The following is a 25,336-nucleotide window of genomic DNA, read 5'->3' on the forward strand; positions in this document are numbered from 1 at the left end:
AAATTCACCCTGAGGGAAAAAACAAACAAAACCACAGGCTCATTTGTACTCTGTCATTTTCAATAGTCATGTCTGCTTATTCACCATGCCTGTTGCTGAGAACCTGAAATTTCTTGAGAATGGGAGCAGTCAGACGAGCTTCACAAACAGTGTTAAATAGTGCGTCGTAATGGCAGGATTCTTTATTTCAAAAACAGCTGTGCACGCAGAACAGACAGAGACAATAAATAGAGACCAAAAGTTTTGAATACCTACTAAACTCAGGGCAAACGGAGCGATACAAAAGTTTCTGCTGACTTTTACACCCGTGGAGAGCAACATAAATACACATAAATGGCACATTGTCATGTGATTACACACCAAGAGTGAGAGGAGATTGATAGTAAAGGAAGATGAAATGCTATCCAAAGCCTAATGCCTGGAAATAATCAATTATTTGCGTCTCTTAACTGGCTGAAATGTTCTTAAAATGAAATTAAAAGGTATTTGGTCTCACAAACTGTTATATTCAAATACACATTATGGAGGGACAAACACAGGTACACATCCTTCATTCATATCATGTAAGTGGCAGTTTGTTTGGCTGTTGAAGCATAAAGACAGTGTGGAAGTCTTACACAGCCTGCTGCCATCTGCAACATACATTTAAAAATACTGTCAGTATACTAAGCAGTCAGCTGAACGAAGATTGCAGTTAGAGAGGAGTTCAGTCCTCATTTGAATTACGTAAAGCTCAACTTAAAAGTCACTTTAAGCCAGTCCTAAAAAAAAGATCACTGGCAGAAGCTGGAATGCAATGAATGCACAATATTAGTGCAGATGGCATACAGTTTGGGAGGAAGAGCCCATGATGCACTGAGTTAGTGTGTGTAAAGCATGAAGGCATTCCCTTACATTATAAGAATATTACTAAACAAGAAAAGGCAAGAACAGGTGTTATAGTACATCTAAAGTCCTTGAGAAGAGGAGAAAAGTATTGTTACATTAACCTTATAAAAAAAGAAAAAAGAAAAAGGAAAAAGTCAGTGGACTCCCAGAAAAAGGAAAAAACTAATTTTCAGATACACTTTGGTCCACAGTGTCTAACTATTCCCAACAATTATTATTCCTACATCTGTAACCAGCTTGTGAGCCTCACACACTTCTCTGAGCCATAACAAATGTAACCTTACATTTAAAAATGGAAAAAAAGAAGAAGAAAAAAAAAATATCACACATTTCCAAATTATCAAAAGGAATACAAAACAGAAAAAAGATAATAAGTAAACAAGCAATTTGTATTTACATTACATACACGTTACGCAACAGAACTCATGTCGTTCATCCATGACAGTCACTTTTAATTCTGATAGTCACTTTGCTGTGTTTGCACCCCTCTGTCCTGTTTGTATGACGTCTGAAGGTTGGAAAGCGAGTCTGCCAGCTTTTAAAACCATTAGAGCCGCAGAATGAGAAAGAACGCGTGGTGTCTGGCTCCCTCTGGTGGAATTTTGGTGAAACGACATGAGACGAGGGCCGCGGCGCTCAGAGGTTATCCCCTGGCTGATACTGAGGCTCAGTGGCAGTGAAGTAGTCCTCCAAAAAGGCTTGCAAGTACTCAAAGGTGGGCCTCTCCTCTGGGTCTTTCTTCCAGCACTGTAGCATTAGCTCATGCAGGGACGAGGGGCAGTCCTGGGGGCACGGCATCCGGTAGCCTCGCTCCACTTGCTCCAGCACCTCACGGTTGTTCATGCCTGAACAAAGGTGCACATAGAGTGAGTTTAGGGCTGTGCTGCCATCAAATCACCAAGTTTGTAAGCAGTCTTTCTGTGCCGTTTCCATAAGTTGCATTACTCTAGACTTTGCTTTTGAGTTTCAGTATCGTGGAACAGATTAGTAGATGACTTCCTGCACCTACTATTGGTTGCAATGTGACATTAAGATGGGGGTAATAGTCGATTAGCATAAAAATGTGAACAGTCAAGGCGGGAAAGAGCCTTCCGTTTTGATCTGAACTGAAGAAATAGTGCTTTGCATAGAAGTGGTGTCGCCTTAAGCCTTACACTGGAAACTGAAAACATCGCAGCAATCATCGCATAGACACTAGACAGCTTATATAAAGGTTAAAATGGAATTATAATGTCAGTGAAACTGGAACAATTCACATTCATTAGCTTGGAACATTTCTATGTATAATGCATTATGCAACTAACTACTGCTTTTTTTTCCTTTTAAATCATGCAAAGTCTCGTGTCACAGCCTGCATTAACTGAATGCAGCAGTTTGATTGGTTTTGAGAGGTGATTACATAACCCTCAAGCTCAGCACTCTCACCTGGATAGGGCACTCTGCCCTTGGTCACCAGCTCTGTCAGCAGGATACCAAATGACCACACGTCGGACTTGATGGTGAATTTCCCGTAGAGGGCAGCCTCAGGAGCGGTCCACTTTATGGGAAACTTCGCACCTAAAATAAATTCAGGTGATATTAATTTCACAAACAGTCTCAAACTTTTATTATTTTGCTTCTGCATCCCTCCAGATATACACAAAGATACACAGCAGCGGCTTCCACCAAAACCTAGACTAAAGTAGGTCAGTCTTCACTGTACTGATTTTTTTCCCTTCACTGATTTGATTAGTGCAGGCACATAAGGACATCATTACATCCCACCAGGGAAATAACGGAACCATTCCATTATCCATCTCCGTGTCAGTTTGCACTTGGCCCGAGTCGAGCAAGTAAACATTTCATTTCTACCAAATGAGTGACTGAACATGTTGACAGAGTGACTAACAGAGCTTGAAGTCCTCCTGGTGTGGTTCACGTCTGACTCAGGGGGGAAACAACACTGGAGTGAATCAGGTTTTGGCTGCTTCCTCGTCATCCTTCAAACAATAATCGCAGCGGCATATTTTCGTGTAAAACAAGTGCCCTTTTAAGAGGTCTCAAGTCCGGCACCGTACCCCTGTATAAACACATCTTTGGTTGTCTTTGCGCTAACCACACGCGCATCCGCTTTCCAGTGGTTCCATCAAGACAAATTCTTGCTCAAAAAGAAAAGCAGCATGCTCTAAGTGCTCATGTTGTGACATGAGTCTGTCAGTAACAGCATTTTAAGGTGAAGAGGTCAGGGGTCAACATCAGGAAAGTTTAAGTTTTGTATCCATGAAATTCATTTTGGTTAAAGCAATGTCCTCTGAAGTTACAGAAACACAAATGTGTGTGTGTTCGTGTGTGAAACTGGATGGAATAAGCCCTTTTGCCAAGCCACCAACATTTTTCCTCTGATGGCAGTTTACAGGGAACTTAATGAATCCTACAGAAACAGAGTTAGACAAAACATGTGCAAGCTTCTAATCTTTTTCCCAGTAGTAGTCAATAATTGACCTGACTCACTGAAACATAAGAAATCTAGTAGAAAACCACCACTGGACAACTTTGCTACTGAACAGACATTTCTCAAGCACGGTCTGTAGTCATATATTGTCTTTATTACAATGTCTAAGCAACATAAACACAAAGAAAGTTTAAGTGTGTACTCACACCAGGTGATCCATAGATCTCATCTTAGTTCATCAGCACATAGATCACAGGTGTGTGTACTATGTCAGCATTTTCAAACGTGACTGAATTATTACTCAATTCTGACACAAAAGCTGCTGCTCATCTTTGAAAGTAGGCACAAATACAATAAATTCTACATTTACAGGGACAGGAAGTTTTTTCAGTTTGGAACCTATGTTGCAGTTTCTGTACTGTGTGTTGTTGCAACGTCATTTTAATTCATTTGTGGTTTAAACAAGCAGGAAGGCATTAGCAATGGATTCATGAAAATGTGTTGGAGTGAAGCCTACCTTGTCTTGCTGTGTATTCGTTGTCCTCGATGAGTCTAGCCAGACCAAAGTCAGCAATCTTGCACACCAGGCTGTCTCCGACTAGGATGTTGGCAGATCTTAGGTCTCTGTGGATGTAGTTCATCCTCTCGATATAAGCCATGCCCGCCGCCACCTGGGAAATTGAGGGTTTTTTTTCCCTACTGAACATCATCTCAATGTATAGCTTCAAGGTCATCAAATCTGTGCTAAGCAAGATTTACACAAATGTTATCACCCTAAAAAAGCGGGACAGCAAAAGTGAAGCATCTCTCTAAACTGAAAGCCCACAGATTTGCTTTATATACATTTACTTTCTCAGTAAAAAACATGAATCACGTGGAATTTGTGCAAAGTGTGTGAAAAATTGGGAAATCACCAAAACAAAAGACTTTAAATGAGCAGTGCTGAGATTAAATGACTAAACTGGAAACAGTTGGAGATGATTAGAGTCAGTTAAGCTCATAAAGGAAACATCTTTCCCTGGGAACATGTTTTCTGAGCATCAAGATTTTCACACCTGAGCCGCCATGTCCACTAGATTTGGCAGTTTGAGGCCTCGACCTTCGCCGTCCTTCAGGAAATCAAGCAAACTCCCTGAAAAGATAAGAAAAAAAAAATACAGTCAGGATATCAGGCTTTTGTTTTCTTGGGCTGCCACATCATTACAAGCATCACGTTGTGCTAATGTTGCATCAGTTCTGGGATTTCTGCCTAGAATGTTACATCTTAGTGAGATGTTTGTTAGGTATTGCTGTGGTAACTGAAAATCTGTTTTTCCATCGCAAATGCATCCTGCCCAACAGTCACAATGTGAAATAAACTTCATTTGCTATACAGCAAACTGGGAGACATACTCTACATCCTATGCAGATAGATCGTTATATATATATATATTATGCAACATTATTTAGGTGCATGCATGAATGCATGTATGCAATGATGACACTGTTAAAGCAGCCTCTACCTTTGCTCATGTACTCTGTGACTATATAGATGGGTTCCTCGGACACCACAGCATAGAGCTGCACCAGCTTATCGTGTCGGAGCTTCTTCATTATCTGAGCTTCCTCCAGGAAGGACTCAGGTGACATCGTGCCGGGCTTAAGAGTCTTCACTGCCACCTTGGTGGTGCCATTCCACGTACCTGAGAAGAAAAACCCCAAAATGTGACATTCAGTCTAATTAAAAGAAAAAACGAACAGGCCATGCTTCTTTTAACTTAATCTGTAGAACACATAACTAGAAACAAATACTCCCTGAAAGTTGCATTAAGTGTATCAGAGTATGACATAATAGATTGTAATTAAAACTGAGGTTTGCATGTATTTTGTGGGTTTGCTTCAGGAGCTCCAACAGTCCAAATACATGCATTGGCTGTCTCTCTCTGTACCAAGGGTGCACACCGCCTATCACCCAGTCACAGCTGGGACAGACTCCAAGCTTCCCCGTTAACCTGAGTTGGTTAAGCGGTTAAGAGCGTGCACAGATGGATACATATTTTTTTTAATGGGAGAAATGAATCAAAATGTTATTTTAATGCTGATGAATTAGATAAAGCTAGAAATATTCTAATAACTTGCTTTTGTTTTTCCCAGGGTTCAACAACCCAAGCCCTCCCCAAAATCTTAAATCCACTCAGAAATCACAACAAGTTCAAAAATGGCGTTCTAGTCAAAATGGAATTTTTGGAATTTGAGGAAATTAGATACACACCCATCCAGACTTCTCCAAACTGGCCATTGCCGAGGCGTTTAATAAGCTGCAGCGACTCCCGCGGGATCTCCCACACGTCTTTGGTTTTGACAGACAGGTCGGTCAGACGAGGCATGCCTTTGTGGCACGGCACGATCAGTCTGCAGCACAGGCCTGCAGCCCTGGCTGAAATGACCGTGCAATTTGGGGTCACATGAGAAATGTGGAAGTGTAAAAGAAGAAAAAAAAATCCCACACACAATATACCATTAAGATGTTTTTGTACACACTGAGTAGCAGAGTCTCACCCGAGTAGTGCTGCACTAGCTGCTGGAGTGTCTCAAACTGGGCTCTGGTGGTGATGTAGTAGCCTCCATTATCCAGTTTGCGGATTTTATAGTGTTTAACGTGATCTCCCTTCACGTCATCCCAGTCCTGGATGGAGAGAGAGTAGGCTCCTAGAACAGATTGGTTGTGATGTTATTTTAAGTTATTCAATCTTTAGTCTCACGGCTTATTCTAGGTTTATCCATAAATAATTTGCTTCTACTTACTTTCACTTTAATGTGCTCCTTTACTTATGTACAAACACCTGTCAGTTTTCCTAAAGTTTAAAAGCGTTCAAACAGTCACCATCTCGTTTTGAGTACCTTTAGTTGTTTCGCTCTCACGGATCAGGAAAGTGCCTCTGGCGTTGCTGTTGGAGAGCAGTTGCCTCTCTGCGTCCTTTCGACCCAATTTACCAAAATACCAGCTGAAGGAAGGAGGAGAAATGGAAAAAAAGATGTGGGAAATTTGTTTTCAGTGCTTTCCTAAATATTCTATTTGTACTGTGCGTGCAACCATGTCACATCTAACAAAGGCAATGAGCTGGCTTCTGAAATATTTATGCTCTCTGGTGATGAAGCTGCCGTGCCTCGGAGACCCGTGGAGGCTGTGTGTGAGAGCGTGTGCTCAAATGAAAAAGTTTCACTCACTCCTCGGCTTGGATGGAGTCCACAGGAGCTACGTAATTGCTGGGAATGTATCCAGTTCCACCTGTAGTGAGAGAACGAGCCTCCCACCAGTCTCCCTCGCTGAAAAATGAGAGGGTGGATTTAACAGAGAGCTAGATCACCATTTACTCATCGTGTAAACAGAGTGGATGCACTACATTTAAGGAAATAAACGCACTGTTCTTAATACTCTGAATGCTGTTGTTTTAGTGCAAATCTAAGACAAAGCAGTTGTAATGTAGAGACCCCCGTGCATGACCACCCTTATGTGATTCAACCATTCTGAAATTAAAATTATAAACTCAGTTTTTGAATTCATAAATTTGACTACAGCTGAAGCTCTTCATTCGCAACTATGATTTGAGTGCTTTATAATTTTCAGGACAACGTTCGGACAGTCTGCTCATTTGTCGCCACGGGGCGATCGTGGCTCAAGAGTTGGGAGTTCGCCTTGTAATCGGAAGGTTGCCGGTTCGAGCCCCGGCTTGGACAGTCTCGGTCGTTGTGTCCTTGGGCAAGACACTTCACCCGTTGCCTACTGATGGTGGTCAGAGGGCCCGGTGGCGCCAGTGTCCGGCAGCCTCGCCTCTGTCAGTGCGCCCCAGGGTGGCTGTGGCTACACTGTAGCTTGCCATCACCTGTGTGTGAATGGGTGGATGACTGGATATGTAAAGCGCTTTGGGGTCCTTAAGGACTAGTAAAGCGCTATATAAATACAGGCCATTTACAAATGCGCTTCTTATATCCCAAATAATATCCAGTGGGAATCACCTCCAACCTTGTGCAAATATATATTAATATTATTTATATATAAATATGTAAATGTTCTAGCAATAGCTTGTTGGTTCCCCTTTGTTATAGACCATTTCCTGGTTTAAAAAAAGAATTACACTCGTTGCCACTTTATTAGATACACCTTTCAACTGCTTTCTATCACACATATTTAATCAGCGAATCACGTTGCAGCAACTCGGTGCATTTAGGCATGTAGACGTGGTCTTGACGACCTGTTGATGCTCAAACTGAGCATCAGAATGGGGAGGAAAGGGGATTTAAGTGACGCTGAACGAGGCATGGTTGTTGGTGTCAGTTTCCCGCACAAACAGGATTTACAGAGAATGGTTTGAACGGGAAAATGCCTTGTTGATGCCAGAGGTCAGAAGAGAAGGGACAGACATCTGGTGTAAACAACGCGGATCTACTTTAGGTTAGTGGTGGGCTAGTGTTTAGGCTCCTAAACACTAAATGCGCATTGTTTAAGCGCCATATTTGACATGCTGCTTTTAGCAGGATAATGTCTGGTGTCACAAAGCTCATATTACCTCAAACTGGCTCTCGAACACGAGTTCACTGTACTCAAATGGCCTCCACGGTCACCACATCTCAGTCCAATATAGCACCTTTGGGATGTGGTATAACGGGAAATTCACATCATGGATGTGCAGCCAACAAATCTGCAAGAACTGTGTCATGCTGTCATGTAAATATGGACCAAAGTCTCTGCAGCACTTTGATGAATCTATGTCACAATGAATTAAGGCAGTTCTGAAGGTGCACCTAATGAAGTGGCTGGTGAGTGTATGTTTCCCGCAGGACCTCCCATTCCGTTTGGAGTTAGGGACTGAAGTTTGACTGTCATGAGTAGCTGAGATAACTGGTTGGATTTAGGGGAAATGCTTGGTTAGGATTCAGCGAAAGAGAAAACACAAAATGACAGGGAGACAGAACAGAGGCTCTCAGATGTCAGTCAGCATTTACCATGGGAAACGCCCACGCACAGCCCGCAAGTATGGTCTGACTGTTTAATTCTCCTATAAAGATGCGATAAAGCAACACAAATCACTGTAGTTACACAAAAAGTGAGGAGAATCCAAGAACCTCACAGACCCGGTTAAGTCTGTCAGATTGGTGCCGGTGTAACGTTTGTTACAGCCGGACCAGAGAAGGAAAACACAACCACCACCCTTTTGGTGCTGTCATGCAGATGTTTTCACACTTACGTGCTGTTGAGGATCTGGAACCTCTCCCCTTTTCTGAAGCTGAGGTCATCCTCGGTCCTGGCTTCATAATCATAAAGGGCCACAAAGAGAGTCACCCCTGCCGCAAAACAAAAATGTTGCATGTGGCGGTTATGTGGCTGAAATATTATGGCGGTGGGTTTTTCATTCCATTTTTACTGTTCATCTGTCTAACACATGGGGCTTATGTAACGGCAATAAATATTACTGCCTTCTTTGTTTATTCTTTACACCCCATCTGCTGCATTATTTTCACCTTAGAAACAAAACAAATTAAAAAATATATTCCAGATCATTTCATGTCCAAATACACACAATCTACTCTTTTATCTTTCCAAACATCTCACTAGCAGCGCTAACTTAAAAAGAATTGTGGGAGTTTTTCGCTTATAGAAATTTTAAATAAAAGCAACAATTTGGAGACTCTTGAGATGTTTCAGCGCAGTTTGTGATTTATGGTGATGTTTTACTTTTAAGGACTTGTGTGGGACATTTTATTTTTTCAAATAAAGTAAAACATTCATATTAAAAAGCTAATTGCTACAGGTGTGACACAAAGCTTAGCTTACAGAAGCAAACTCTTTGCCACTAACTGATTTGGATTTATGTCCTGATACCTTAATGACAGCTGTATGATCTCAGTTTAACAAGAAAGGAGCAATTAGACTCTAAAAAGGCAAAAAATATAATAAAAAAAGTTGATGGGGTAAAAAAGATTTCACAAAAACAACTTTTGTTATTAACTGACTTGTGATGCCTACTTAACTAACATAAAACTGCAGACCTAACGAGCAAATATAGATACTACTTGGTGCTATCATGGTCTAGATGAGGGAAGCCAATCAAAAATCTGCCAGTATCTGTTAATAAGCCTAAAACTGTAAGTGTTCATTTTCTGATTTGATCTAAATCCTCCAAGCTGCAATCCTAATGTCGACCAAATCTGCACACTGTCCGTTGAGGTCATTGCAGATCAGATCAAGTTTCGGCTCTACATCTGTTATAGTTTCAGTTTCTTACCCCTCAAGTCTTCACTGTACAAATTAGACATGCATTTTATTTCTCATTCCCCCTCTTAGAGTAGTTTCTTGTTCATGCGAGCTGGCGACGGCAATTTCAAAGATGTTGGTTTTATTCAACCGCAAAAAGGGTTCAAAGTACGTCACAGACATCAAAGCAAGGATGGTGGCGATTTATAAATCTGATGATACGAAGCTTTCAAATTTTGAGCAAAAGAGTGTAAAGCTTATTTCTCCCCATTTGAAGCGCTCTTCAGCAAAAAGTCTGCTCTCTGTCATTGTTCTTCACAGGGAACTGGTCATAATTTAGGGCATTTCTTTTCATTTTGAGGCTCTACTACACACAAGAGAAGGCTCACTTATTCATTTAGTAAATGGCACACAAGCCACGAACTTCACCCGTTATTTAAGTTGAGCCTGTAATTCTGAGAACAGAAAGCTGACAAGCCAACATAAGCTGTACATACACTTGTTAATGCAAATCTCGAATCAGCCAGTCACATGGCAGTAAGTCTGTGCATTTAGGCCTGTACGCATGGTCAAGATGACCTGCTGAAGTTCAAACTGAAGGGTCATTTAAGTGACTTTGACTTTAAGTGACTTTGAATACGACACGGTGGTTGGCGCCAGATGGGCTGGTCACAGTGTTTCAGAAACAGCTGACCTGATGGGATTTTCCCCACACAACCATCTCTAGGGTTTGCAGAGAATGGCCCGGAAAAGAGAAAATATACAGTGAGTGTCAGTTCTCGGGGTGAAAATGTCTTGATGATGCCAGAGGTCAGAGGAGAACAGCCAGACTGCTTTGAGCTGACGACAAAACAACAGTAACTCATAAAGCCACCTGGCTCTGTGAGCACACAACAACATGAAAGAATGGATCCATCCTACCCGGCAGCTAGCAGCCTTCAGAGACATTTTTAGACAGTTTAAATTAAACATTTTATTTGTAATTTGACCCATTACTTAACAGCATGTAAGTTTATCTTCCAACAGGGTACTCAGTGAATTTATTCCGGGCAACCAAATTCATATCATTTTTAAAATGTGATATTTTCTATTCATGTATTTTTCAGGTTCAAATTATTTTCAAATTATGCAAATGTTCCGTTTATTTGCAGTTTTTATGCACATTAGCCCTTTAAAAGGTGACAAATATTTTTAAGACATGTAAAGTAGCTCACATGCATTCACAGTCTAATATTACCTGTGCCTCCCCGAGACCGAAGGGTCCCAGACTGCGAGGACGTGTGGACTCCTCCGAACACAGTGACTCCCTGCGAGGCTGCGCTGTGGAAGTTGTTGTAGTTGGGAATGGTGGTGACCCCAAAGCTGGGGTAGTGCTGCGGAGTGGGGTCGGACCCATAGCGGTAGCCCGAGTTGTGCGAAAGGCTGGTCTCCCGGTCATCAGTGAGTTTTGCTGCTTCTTTATCCTTACATTGGACACAGCCCATTCTCTACTGTCTGTGGGTGGAGAGAGAAAGAGAGCGAGATGGAATTAGCACTTAGGTAAAATAATAGCTCAAAAGCCGTCTCCACTGGGGAAATTATGATTCAATATTCCCATTATTTCAGAGCTTCCTTTGAGAGCTCCACAGAGTCTTCTGAAAAATCTTTCAATTAGGCTGAAATTAAACACGACGCTTTAAAAGATGCATTACTAATTAAATGGAGGAACACAATGCACCACAGCTGTATGTGCTCGGTAAATATGACCGCTGCATATGTACGCTCGCATTAATGCTTTATGCTGAGAATATCCAGTTAAACTGGCCGTAAAACAATTTAATGGCCCTACTTATCACAGTTTACTTTTCCATCTGATTGCATGACCACACTGAGGAGAAGAGTCTACACCGAGCCACTGACTTTACAAGAGAGCATTTACTTTATTTTTGTTTGCTTTACAAGGAGCCACGCGCACGCGCGCTGATGGAACATTTGTCCTCACTAAAGCAAAGATAAACCAGTTTTTGAAATGAGGGACACAGCCTGCTTTCTGCTTTGTCAATTAAAAAGAGCCTTACCGTCTTTGCAGACCCAGTTAAGTTAATGAACATTTCGGCTCGCCGTGTCCCACTCCCCAACCCCCCCCTTTAAGCCCTGGAAGCTCGTGAAACCGGTTCAGCATGTCTAAAAAGAGGGCCCCGGCAGCAGCGCTGTCTTTCAATGGCATAAGCAGGCAGCTGACTTCAGAGGCAGCTAATTGGAAACATACTTGTTTACAGTGTCGGTGAATGGAGAGAGGTGGTGTTCGGAACAAAAGTCAACACTGCAACAGATCGAGGACAAGGGAAATCATCCCAGTGCTCTTTACCCCAGCTGTATAACCCCCCAAAAAGCACAATCTGCCTTTATACACCAGGTAATGTTGCTAATATTGGAAAATAAGCACGTCTTTCTAAGGAAACTATTTTCCAAGCAGAAAACAAGCAGGAACCACAGGCTTGTTTTTGAAGGACTGGTGCTTAATGCTTACAAGCAAAGCTACACAGTATAAGATCAAACCCTTCAGGCCTGTTTTACATTTACTAGCAAGAAACTTTAATGCCTGCACAGGCAAAAAGTGCAAACAGATGTGTCACTTGCTGCACAGTGGGAGAAAATGCTGCAGAATGTAACAAGTCAAGCACTATATGTAGATGAGGAGAAAATGCATGAACGTATCAGATGAACGGGAAATAATGCCCTCTTTGAGAAGAGGTCACATGATGGTGCAGTGTCAAAATCTTGAAATGATTATTGTTGTTGCAAAGTTGCAAAACACCAAAAGTGGTTTTCAAGTGTAAGTTGTTGTAAACCCATCAATGCTTATCTATTATACTTCAGAGAGAGCAGTTTGGTCCAGAAGAAGCTAAGCCTGAGGTCAGATTTCTCTGAAAGATCACGTTACATCTGATGATTAACCAGCTAGAAAAACTAATTCTGCTGCATAAAAATTGTATTCATTCATTCGACAAGAAAAATCCTTGCTGTGTTGCCTGTATGGAAAAAGTACCAAGAGGGACTCTGACACCAAAAACGGAGTTTTCCTTCTGTATACAGGATTTCATTATTGCCACACTATACAGCTTAGCTCCAGTTTGCTTAAGTAACAAAAGGACGTAACTGCTGCAGAGAGACCGACATCACTGTGATTCATTACTGCCAATAAAACCCCATAAAATACGCAGAAGAAGAAACGAGCCCAGCAGCATTACAGTATAAGCTCTGACCGAAGCAGAGACCGCAGACAGAAATACAAGAAGCACGGCTGCTGTTGCGTCTCCAATAATCCTTCAGATATAAAATAATCTGTTTTGACATCTATATTTATATCTCCAATCTTCTGGTATTTACAGCATGTTGCTCTAAAGTACAGCTGATATATTTAAATGTAAAAATCCTATATATGAATGGCTCGGTATTTCTAATAAGCAAATGCATAAGATTAGTCAAAAGAGAACTTAGCCAACCTTGAACAAATCAAAGCAATATTCAAAGTGAATATGTGGACTTTTCAGTGCTTCCACACTTGGTTTTGCTGTTTGTTTTATCTTTTTTTGCTGGACAAAGCAAGTAAATGAAGACTTCAGGATGTTGTGATGGGTATTTTCTGACTTTTTAATCGACATCTGAGAACTGATATAAAACAAAAAGGGGATCCGCTCTAACAATTCACTGAGGAGAAGAAGCAGCAGTACTACAAACACAGCAGAATGAATTGATTTTCCACAGCTCAAAACGTGTCTTTTCAACATGTTGCAGTGATTTCATTAGTATCGGGACAGCTGACAGTAACCAAAGACAGCCTCCAAACCAAGTTAACACTGGGTGGCGATGAGTGTGAATTCATCAGGGCTCAAAATTGTATGGAGAAAGAAAAAAGGAGGACTGGGACACGTCGTGATTTCAGTCCAATTCAAATAATTTAAAATAAAAAAACAAAAACAAAGAAAACCACATATCCAGTACTGTCACTCGGCTTGGGACATTACAGTATTTATTTGGCCAGGAAAGCTATGAATGTACAGTTATGTGAAAACGTTTTGTCCATATAACTGAAGCATTCAGGTGTGTGGGTAATGCAATGCCACAGTGGACGTCCCAGTAAATTCAGCCCAAGGTCAGACTCTTCAATGGTTGGAGAAACTGCAAAAAACCCCAAAAGACTCTGCAGGCCTCAGTTAGCTATTAAATATTAAAGTTCATGACTGTAAAGTTAGAAAAAGACTGAATGAGTATGGCTTGTTTGGAAGGGTTGCCAGGAAAAAGCCTCTTCTCTCTAAAAAGGACATGACAGCACAGCTTACGTTTGCAAAGTTGAATCTGAACAAACTACAAAATGTCTAAAACAGAAGTGGCCTCAGAAGTGGTCTCATCTGTCTAAAGGACAGTAGAGATGTTTGGCTATAACACACAGAGCCATGTTTGGAGATACGAGGCATACCAGCACAAACACCAACTGTCAAGCACGGTGGGGGAGGGGGGGTGATTTGGGCTTGTTTTGCAGCCAGAGGACCTGGGCACCTTGCAGTCACTGACTCGACCATGAACTTCTCTGCATATGAAAGTATTCTAAAGTTAAATGTGAGGCCATCTGTCTGACAGCTAAAGCTTGGCCATTTGGGTTAAAGTGTTGTAACGGCCCAGTCGAAGTCCAGACCTCAGTCGGACTGAAATGCCGTGGTGGGACCTTAAGGCAGCTGAGCATAAACAAATGTCTAAAAACCTCAATGAACTGAATCTTTGAAAAGAAAATTGAGCAAAAATTCCACCGCAATGATGTAAGAAAGTGAGTCATACAGAAAACGTCTACTTCAAGTTATAACTTCTAAAGGTTGTTCTACTACAAACTACTGAATCATGAGGGTACTTCGTTTTAGAAATTGGAACTATCACATGACTGTATTTAACAAGACCGTGCCCGAAGTCCACGCGAATGACAGAGGTGACCTGAGGTAGTCAGGCATTGAAAATAAAAATAAATTCTTATGAATACACAACAGAGAGAAAAACAATATCAAGGCCACGAATGTTAACTTCCCATAGTTACTGCATTTCTTTACTCACCTTCCCCGTCGATACAAAAACCTCTAAACGTGGCGTTAATAAGACTAACGTAGCACCAGAATATATTAACTGAGCAGGTGAAGTCTGATTTCTGGTGGATTTTCTCTTCAACTCAAGTGATTGAAATAGCACTGCCTCCACTCCTGCAGGGATCAGAGTAAATGAGGGGAAATCTCATGTCGTTGTGCTGCCTGTGGGGATTATGAAAATCTTGCTCTTCAAGTTAAAAAGACTAGGGACTACTGTAGCTTTAGCATACATTTACCATTCAGCTGCACAGAATCTATAACATTTTGCCTTAATATAGTATTCATACATGTTCCCTGTGTGGTCTTTTTATTGCACAGTGTGTATTTGTAAACATTAAATCATGTCTGTGTTGCGATTCCAATTAATAATCTCATATTTACAAGATAAAGAATCCTTTAGATGAGTCGGTGAATCAGCAGCTTTTCACATTTACACGGTAATTTAATAAGAGTTTCACGAGCGTTCATCATAGATACATTTCTGCTCTCCGGTTACACACGAGTCAACACTACGTATGAGATCACAACATAAGTTTTAGATTGGTGCTCTCGCTGCATTTCATCATGGTGGAGATGGACACAGACACACGCAAGTCTACTCAAACCCCCCACACCAAACCAGCAGATGATGGCGTCAAAGCCTCGGGGCTTGTTCCCTTTCATGGCACAGCCTGGGTATTGCATGACCACCTCAGCCTCTGCAATAGCAATCATCACGCTATTTTCAGACCCAAATGAGCAGCTTGCTGTAGAGAGAATGACAATGGCGTGATCAGGAAGGTCCTTCGGGGACAAGATTGCAATGTGCTGTAAGAGTTAATTCAAAAGCCAAAGAGAAGGAAAAGGTGAGAGGCCTCAAGTTTTTTACCAAAAACGTGTTAAAACGTTTTTGCTACATACCATTTACCATCAGCTGTAAATTGGACTGAAACCAACTCCTTTTAGAGCAAGCCTCAAGTGGACAATAAATTGCAGTTTTCTGCTGTTTGTGTTTTTGGTTTAATTTTCACAAAATCTGTGTTAAAATGTTGAGTTGTTTTTTTTTTTTTTTTTTTTTTAAAGAAGCTGACCATAAATGAGGTGTTCATGGAACATATGTAAACTGAAACATCAAAAAATGTGAGGAATTTTAGGAATATCTGTGAATATCGCTGCAGGACACCCTCTGCAGTGACTTCCATCACGCCTACCACCACAGGTAAATCCACAACCTGTTTTTTAGTAACTATCGGCTTTCACACTATTTTATCAAATGCACCACTGAACAAGCAGTTTTTTTTGAACGGGTACCAAACACACAGCAACGGGGTCAGCTTTACTTTATCTGTCACAACGCTCGGCTCAACTGGAAATTAATTTACCCAAATGAAAGCCTTTATTTTGATGCCGCACAAGCTCGAGTGTTAATCATCCATAACAACAGTCATAGCGCTGGAGGCCATAATGAGATAGTGGGTCATTTGGAGTAAAGCTGCAATCAATATACTATATTAAAAGGACAGACATGTCAGGGTCGCACAGACTAACTGATGGATTTACCAAGAGAGACTCAGTCAGGCCTGAAAAACAAATATATCTGCAGTCTGATTTGTGTTACGAGCAAGAACAAAAAAGATAATTGGATGTGTAAGACTAAAAAAAAAAGACTGAAATTCCCTAAACAGCAACAATTATTTCATTAAGAATTACGTAAGAATGAGTGTAACATCTGCAGCTTCTAAAAAGGGAACATCTGACGATTTCCTAAGTGTTACAAGATTATGAAATATGTATCTATCTGTGCATAACTTTGAGCTCAGGGAAAGTATGTAACATTACGTGCAACTGACTGACTTCAGCAAGTCCTTCAATCATTTCATCATTTTAAGTAATTTTTATGTTTTTAGATTTTTCTTAAAATGCTGTAACCTTATTAATCTCTCACTCTCTGGAGATCAATAAAGTCTTAATGCTACAATATAAAATAATCATACAAGTCTGCAGAGTAATTGCTACATGTGAACCTAATGGTAACAAGTTTACAAGATATTATTTCAGCTTAGAAAAACAAATTGAAACGTGGCTTTGACTAATAAACTGTGGAAATTATGGTCAATTGAGCATTACATCTGGCAATGTTGTGATAATTTAACCTCTACGAACTAACAAATCCCTCCAGAATGCAGTCTTTCCTCAGTCTATTTTGCAATTCAACACATCTTCTTAAAAGGTATCCTGTTTAAGTTGAAGTGTGGGGGTCCTTTTACACTCAGATCACTGACAAGGCACAAAACAAGGTCAAACTTCCCACATGCCTCCCACTGGCATCGCACTCACTGTGACCTTATTCAACTCCATAATTCAACGTTCTGATCATGGAACAAAGACGAGACCAACGAACCAACAGAGGATCTTTTTTTTCCTTTTTAAAAAAAGCTGTGTGACATTTGAATGCACGTGAAACCCACTGTTATGTTTGCTGGATTTAGTACAACGCTGACAATCTCCTCCTTATGGCTGCCATTCTCTGAATAGTTACAACATTTGCTTGTGTCAGACAACCGAGTTCATTCAGTGTATCAACAACGAGACAATGGCCACTTTTCACTCTGCTACAAGATTATGAGCACAATGAAACACTGTTAAAGCTTTCAAAGCATTCTTCGTGTGCTGAATGAACAGAGCTAGTTATAAAACACGCAGCTGAGATTCATACAGTACGTGCGTGTGGGTTTAAGCCTAGCTGTGTTTTAGTGTCACAGTGTCTATACTTGAGCTTCTTGAGTCATGTTGTTAAATCACCGATCCCATTGTGTATGTCTATTCAGTCAGCGAGACCAGTGCAGACTAGGTGAACACTTTCCAAACAGGAAAAAAGTGTTATCCAGATACCAGAGCAGATTCTTGCTGCTTCTGCCTGACAGTCTGAACTGAGGGTTGAAATGATTCTTTCCAAATCTTGTGCCAGTGGAGGGTAATGGTCGATGCAAGAATCCAGTGGAAATCATGATGAGGTGGGTTTACAGGAACGGAGGATGGAAGGTTTCTGGCAGAACTAAAAATCGCACTTGAGTTGATGGAAAGTGTAAAACACTGGCACGAGCCACATGGCGCACAAGTGCTGGACGCAGATCTACAACGATAAGCCAATTAGCAGATGCAACCCCCCCAAAAAAAGAAATAAATTGCAACTTGTTTGATTTATTTATATTATTAATAAAAAAATGCTAAAAATGTGTGGCTGTTTTACACTTTTCATTAGTTTAGTGCCCAAAACATCAGAATACAAAAAAATATACCCACTGCAATTTCCATCAATGAAACCTGATTTTTTTCAGACCCCCAAACAACTAAGTCTTCCTAAATATTTAGAATAATGGAAAATGCTCACATTTTAGAAACTAGAAAAATATCTTCAAATGTGGCTTAATGATGATTTTACAGTTAAGTGCTAATTTATTTTCTGCTGCTTGACAGATTAATTTTACAATGATAATCATCACAGTAGATGTCAAAACAAACCAACACCTTCCAAAAATCTTAAAAACCAACAAAATGGTCTTAAACTAAAGTTATCAACTGAGCCTTATTTTGAAAAGCATCTGCATTTCTTTATAACTTATTTCAGGTTTGGCAGATTATGAGCCAGCAGGTTGAACTATGTATAAGGGAGAGAGAGCCTGAAGGGGGAAAAGTGCACGGTCCACGAAGCACAACATCCAACTCCTTTCATTCAAATTTAATACATACCATGCACACCAATTGTGCACTCATTCATAGGCAGGCTGAACTCAGGCCTTCAGGGAGCTGACTGAACAATTTAACAACCAAAACAATAACTGCTGACTAACTTATTGCACATGGGTAACAGTGGGGTTAGCTCACACATATCATCCCCAGTGTTTGCTCACAAGATGGATGGCTGCACCTCCAGACACATGAGATAACCCGACTGGAACAGCTTTAATTGGATGTTTAGCAGCGTGGCAATGCAATTAACTCAAAGCATATGATAATTCCTGTGGAGGTAAACAATTAAGAGGCTGTCCGAAGGCCAGCCTGGCGTTTATTAGGTGTGTGTGTGTGCATGGCCTCAGTGGTCAGCTCTGTTCTGCAGCGCATCCATCCCTGCTGCAACACAAGAGCCCCCTCTCCAGAATCACTGCAAAACATCATCCACAGTCACCATCACCGCTCTCCCAGTCTTTTCCTCAACGAGGGCAATGTTTACGCAAACCACACAAAGCCAGCCCTCCGAGGAAGACTCGGAGTAAAGATTGGCGTGACTGCAGCCACTCAAAATGTGTTATTTATCTCATCTGCTCTCTCTGCCTCTCTCCCTCTCGAGATGAATTCAACTCGCTTTCCACAGCGCAAAATAGGGGACAAGGCTGGCGCACCAATTGAAATTCAACAGAAGAAAAAGAAAAGCGCGCTCACCGCAGAAAAATCAAATTAATCCATCGGAGTTTCCAGAGGGAGCTTCGTGGAGGAAATTCGCGGTCGTCTTTCTTCTCTGTCAGTGTTTTTCCTCCGCACAGACAGAGAATAGCGGTGGGAGACCCGTCCCTGCCGATACAGGAGCTCCTGTCGCCGCCGTGTGTACGGATGATGACGAAGGCGCAGGGGGTCAAGTTCACCACAGTAAAACTGCAGCTTCCGCCAAGTACTATCAAAATAAATCTCCTGGTTGGCAAAGCTTTTTGTAAAAATCGATATTGCACGAAAGCAACGCTAAAAGGCATGTTTGTGGAACCAAAATTAATTCAAGGTATTTCAAGATTTAGTAGTTCCACTACTTCTTATCGCTTTCAAACAATAATAAGCCACTAAAATACTTATTTAGAAAAGTAAACTGCTAGGGTGGTTTTATTTTGGGCAGCATATGGTGTTTTATTGTTGGGTCTGTCTCTGGTTGTCTTGACGCAGATGTTATTGCGTACGCTTGATGCGGATCCACACCGACCAGTAGCTTCGACTGACACCGCTTTCCTCCAATGAGAGATTACAATGTGTGGCCGGGCACCTCCTCCTGTTTGGAGTATGACTGAAAAACAGGGCAAGGTTGGCAAATTCTCTGTTTTTGTTCAAGTAACGTAGAGCTCTCTTTAGTGGCTTCTTTCGCCTTTTAGTGCGAGTAAAACACAGATGCACAGATATGATGCAAAATGAAATTCAACACATCTGTAGCGTTTTTATTTATTGAAATAATTAAAGGGATCAGTGCAATTATATTATATAAATACAATTATATATAGTTTGCATGAGTTTTTTGTTTGAAAGACTTAAAAATATTTTAAATAATTGTTGATTTTTTTTATTATTATTTTGATGAATATCAGACAGAGAGTATACAGTACACACATGAAAATCTGTTTCTCTTCTGTTGCAATAATGACACACCAGCAAAATTTCAGCATTGATTGGGAATGTTTTGTGAAAATTAAACATGCAATGAAGACAGTAGTCATTCAGAATTGACCACTTATGCTTTAGTAATGAATCCCAATGCTGACCTCTAACCTCCATTTACTTTGCATTCCTTCAGTTTCAGACTTGTTAACCCATTCAGTCCCAATACTCTATGAGGAAGCACTTGGCGAGAGTGGGAAGGAAAACTCCCTTTTAACAGAAAGAAAAAACATTCTGTATGCTACCTAAAAATGGAAATTAGGTCTATACAAAAGACAGATTAAAACACTTATTCATCCAAAACACACACATACAAACAACTGTATGTCCAGATGAACAGAATTAGCTTTTTGGGAAATCAGATATTCATCCACTGGGTTGTGAAACTTCAGGCTATCTTCAGGCTACCTCTGCCGTAAGTTTTACCCTTATATACCCTTATATACAATCTAATTCCTTTTAGTTCCTTGTCCAAATACAATCCAATCTGTACAATCCAAGTGGATGATAACAGAAAAACGATTCCCCTAAATAATTTTATCTACACATACACCATGCTCCCTTTTCTTTAAGTACAAGTGCTGTTCAGCCCTTTGCCAAGGCGGGTCTGGCCAACAGGTCCTATGTTTGACACCTATAGTCTAAATCAATCACATGACTTCTATAAAAGGTTTTTGATGATCACAGTGACAATGTTACACTGAATATTGCACTTGAAGGGAAGTCCAATAAAGTTACAGTACTTTTGTTTCCATGCGTACTGCACTAAAGTAAGAGTGTTTCAGTGTGCATCCATCAATCATCTGTGTAAGTCCCCTTGTGCTTTCAAGCCCTGACCCGCTGAGGTACAGAATCCACAAGAGCTCTGAAGTTGTCCTGTGGTCTGTGAACTTGACTACAGACTGGACTTCTGGGGATTTTGGAGTCCAAATCAACACCTTGAACTCTTTTCCATAGCCTTCAAACCACCGTGTGGGTGCACTGCTATCAAGAAATGCTGCTGCTGTGAAGAGAAGGTGGGCAGTACATGTCAAAGCAACGTCCACATGAAAGTCAGATCGCAGGATTTCCCAGTACAACATTGGCAGGAGCACAAAACTGCCTCCATTTGCTTGCCTTCTCCTCATCCTGTTACCATCGTTTGCCCAGGTAAGCAATGTATAAGCACCCTCATGTCACTCTTACTAATGACAAATGATTTGGACATTTTCATAAATAAATTTCATAAATTTCCTTCATTCACTTAACATTCATTCAGTTTTTCAGCTGTTAGTATTTATCAGCTATCTATAAAAAATGATAACATTTTTATTCACAGTAGTCACAAATAATGATTTGCTCATATACACTCTGACATAAAGACAGGAACTAAAAACCAAACCTGCCACTGCCAAATGAATAAAAATAAAAGACAATAAAATTAAGAAAATAAAGAAAAAACAAAAGAACAGCTCGCCGTAATTATACAGACTTCAAATTTCATCCATATTTTGTGGCAGCTGGCTAATTGGTTCAGCTCTTCAGCTTTAATAGGATATGAAGAAACTCACATTTTGTCTGTTATATGTGTCTGACCAGAAATATTCATTAAAAAAAAACTCAGGATAGCAATAGTTGTTACTGGAAATGAGCTTAAAATGCTTCATGGTTCTGTATGTGAGCTGTATACTCCCTTGGGTTTTAGCATGGCTATTAACAATAAAAAGAAATAAGTGCTTTTATACTAAAACTCTATATTTTGTATTTATTTTTATTTAACTAGGATAGTGTAACTACTCTATGAATTTGACAAAAGCAAACAAATGATCACAATAAACTGTGATACTGATAAATGTAGATGCTGACTTAAAAATGTGGCCTGTTAAAAAGAATGAAAGTTAAACAAACATCTTTATGCTTTCTCCCCATGTTATCATATTTATGGCAGCTCATCATAATTATGCTACAGCTTTGCATTTAATCAAAATATAACAACAATGAGTGTGGCCTAGTTAGGCTGCTGAGGGTGGGTTAAAGAAGGCACCCTAATCCACAAACTGCTGAGTGCTTTGCCGGGCCGTCTTCACTCCACTCTCACCCTGCTTCTCCACCTCCCAGAGTCACCATCTCTAAAGCCCTATTCAGCAAATGCACTGCCTCTTCCTTGCAGCCATTTTGGACTAACAGTAACCATGGAGATGTGGGTCATGCAGCTCTAGCAGAGAGAGGAGACTTGTGGCTGCTGGTGGAGTTAGAGCACTGCAGGCTGCTGGAGCAGACAGCAGCAGAGAGCCATAAACTCTCATTATATCTGGGTCACTGGGATGCTCCCGCTGCAAGGAGCAGACAAGACACTATTATGCAAGAAGAGGGATAAGAGAAGTTTTGGGCACATGGGCTTATAGTAACAGGGGATGTCTGTTTACTGAGTGGGGCGTATGTCAGTAGGGTGCCATGATGACATAAGGTGAGACCAGCTGAGTGATGCTTAGTCAACCCAGCCTTCAGAACATACTGTTGTTTGGAGGGCTTGCATTCATTTACAAGCTGTGATGAACAGTTTTAGGGCTCTTTGTTGCAGCCAAATTAGGTTAAAGTGTAAGCCGTGTTTTCTATAAAATATTACACATATGTAAAAAATATACATGATTGCTGTGTTGCACACAATCGCCGTTATCATGCACTTAGAAATTAGACAAAACAAAATATTTACCGGTACAGAGAACAGACATTTTTCAGTGCAAATCAGTGGCCATGTTTATGTGCAAGCAAATATTTTGCACTTTTCCAGGGGAGAATCATCAGATATGTCTAATCTAAACCTTATGCTCAATATAAACCAAAACACGGAACATCAAGTTTCTGGGAAAAGAAAAGAAAAGAAAAAACAAGTTGTAAGCCATGTTTTTGTGTCTCTCCTATTGTCCGTGCCCCCCCACTCCCAGCCACTCCATGACCTCCCCACTCTTTGGGATTTCGGACTTTTGATTGGTGGAGACCGGATTGCTTTGTCGTCATAGCCCCATTGCCCATTCATCAGCGGACTTGGGCGTTGTACTCCGCATCTCATTTGCGGCAGGGCCAATTTCTCCATTAAGGAACTCCGTTCGGGGAAAAAAATCGAAAGAATTCGCGTCTTTCGCACCTTAGCTACTTTTTCCTTGTGCAAGCGCTCGCACGTCCCTTTGTGGTCATCGTGATTCCGTGCTGATTCCTCGGTTTCGGTTGCAGAAGGGGGAGTCGGCGTTTGACTTGATTTTTCTGGGGAGGAAGCTTGCGGTCTTTGTTCATTCATTTCATCGGTTGGGTCCCTTTGTTGGAACAAAAGCATGGGAGCACAAATCTCCAAAACCGCTGGAAAAGAGGAAGCCGCCGTGGAACAGCCAGCAGAAGGTGCAGCCGTTGCAGCAAAAACGAACGGACAGGTAGTTTTGTGGCTTTTTTGTTGTTGAAAAGAATGATTCAGATCTTAATTGCGCACGCGGAATTTTGCCTCAATTTAGCAATGTGTTGCGTCAATGGTGTGCTCAATGTTCCCTGTAGCGCATCTCCACGCTCACCGGCTTTCAGGGAAAGTGGCCACATGTAGGCCTGCACGTTTTTCACCGGCAAATGCACAGTTTCAGGTTATTTTCTCTAACGCATTTAAACTATATATCAAAACTTTTAAGTGAAATCATTTAAATTGATACACAAATGTATTTTTTTAATTCATCCTACAAAAAAATGCCTGAATGTTGCTGCACAACTATTCCAGTGAGTGATGATCGCAGAATTATTTAAAAATCGTTTTCTTTTTAAATTGTTTGTAAAATAATCGCAGCTGTTCTGCGGCTCCTGTGTCTAAACATTGCGCCTGTGCTTATTCATTTGGTTGAAATGTGTGCAGCAGGGGTTTGTGGCCGCTCTCAATGTGGCATGGCCATTTTAAAAAACGGTACCACGCCTTTGTTGCCAGATTGACGAAATGAGCCACGGTTTTTTTGTTCTTTTGCAGACGCGGGCCGCAGAATCCGCAAACTATAAAAAGCAGAAAAGAGTAGGATGAGCTAAGTGCATGAAAATTTTAAAATGGTGCACATTGGTGGACTACACGGGGCATTTAAAGGAAGGGATGAGATGATTGGGGGGGGTTGCGAATTCCTATGTTGTTTCCACTGGCTTCAATCTGAACGCCACCTCGTGGATCCCGGTTGTACTACCGTCTAAGCAACTAGCCTACTGCTGTAAGCCACAGATCTGTCGTCACTCTCCTGGTAACAGATGTTGTTGCAGTTTAAGGAGCTTTTTCTTATTGGTTACTGCTAGTCTGTGAGTATAATTAAATATCACAGGACACCAGGCTTTGCAGGGGATAGCCCTGCACACACTTATGAGTGTGTTTGACCTAATGAACTTAAATAAGTTCATGTTCAGTAATTTCATTTTTATTCTGTTTTCTTCCAGGAAAATGGCCATGCCAAGACCAACGGGGATACTTCTCCTGCTACAGAGGAAGTCAACAAAGCCGAAGTGCAGGCCAATGGAAGCACTCCTACTGAGGAGGCACCAAAAGAAGAAGGTGAAAAGGTAGAGGGTGCCGAAGCCAATGGAGAGAAGGAGCCTGCCGCCACAAATGGAGAAGCTTCTGCCAAACCTGAGGAAGGCACTCCATCTACTAGCGAGGATGGCAAGCAGAAGAAAAAGCGTTTCTCTTTCAAGAAACCGTCCTTCAAGCTCAGTGGCTTCTCTTTCAAGAAGACCAAGAAAGAGTCCGAAGAGGCGACAGAGGACGGTGCGGTGGCGGGAGCAGCAGCAGAACCAGCCGAAGGGGAGAAGGCGACATCTGAGGCACCTACTGAAGAGGCCAAGCCAGATGAGGCCGGCGAGGAAGCCAAGGAAGCTGCAGCTGAGGAGCCAAAGGCCGAGGAGGGGAAGGCAGAGGAAGCCGCAGGAGAGGAAAAGCCAGCTGAAGCTTCACCTACTGAGCCAGAAACGGCAGCCAGTCCAGAAGCTGCTGCTGCCGCCGAGTAATCCTGCTGAACCAGACAACAGAATGAAGGAGACAATGTAGCCCATCTGAAGGAATGCGAGGACTTTGTCTAAAACCAGGGATTTTTTTTTTTTTTGTTTTTGTTTTTTTTGCTTTAGTGTTTGTTTACTACTCTGCAACCATCTCATCCATAACTGCAATGTCCCTGGCAGTGATGGACAGGAGGTGTAATGGAGAGTGTGCTGCTTCCTCACTGCTTATTGGTGCTTGCATTTGTGATATGGGTGAGTGTGAGAGTGCAAATGTGAGTGGGAATTTTTACTTTTTTTTTT

At 41.3% G+C, this 25,336-nt stretch overlaps 2 protein-coding genes across 2 annotated transcripts; one reads left to right on the top strand and one right to left on the bottom strand.

The window, feature by feature from the left end:
- Positions 1–152: 152 nt before the first annotated feature.
- On the bottom strand, positions 153–19,262 carry fyna (FYN proto-oncogene, Src family tyrosine kinase a). Its single transcript, XM_005934294.2, has 12 exons — positions 19,082–19,262; positions 10,789–11,045; positions 8,545–8,641; positions 6,527–6,625; positions 6,200–6,303; positions 5,858–6,007; positions 5,571–5,735; positions 4,822–5,001; positions 4,375–4,451; positions 3,837–3,990; positions 2,314–2,445; positions 153–1,733 (listed from the first exon to the last, which is right to left on the bottom strand). Exons 2-12 carry the CDS (start codon positions 11,033–11,035, stop codon positions 1,525–1,527), a joined length of 1,614 nt encoding a protein of 537 aa, XP_005934356.1. The 5' UTR covers positions 11,036–11,045; positions 19,082–19,262; the 3' UTR covers positions 153–1,524.
- A 3,794-nt stretch (positions 19,263–23,056) lies between these two features.
- marcksb (myristoylated alanine-rich protein kinase C substrate b) lies at positions 23,057–25,155 on the top strand. Its single transcript, XM_005934293.3, has 2 exons — positions 23,057–23,457; positions 24,479–25,155. Exons 1-2 carry the CDS (start codon positions 23,362–23,364, stop codon positions 25,043–25,045), a joined length of 663 nt encoding a protein of 220 aa, XP_005934355.1. The 5' UTR covers positions 23,057–23,361; the 3' UTR covers positions 25,046–25,155.
- The last annotated feature ends 181 nt before the right edge of the window (positions 25,156–25,336 follow it).

The sequence above is a fragment of the Haplochromis burtoni genome, unplaced genomic scaffold, assembly GCF_018398535.1.
Source record: "Haplochromis burtoni strain Fernald_Lab_line unplaced genomic scaffold, NCSU_Asbu1 Contig_89, whole genome shotgun sequence".
NCBI classification, from domain to species: Eukaryota; Metazoa; Chordata; class Actinopteri; order Cichliformes; family Cichlidae; genus Haplochromis; species Haplochromis burtoni.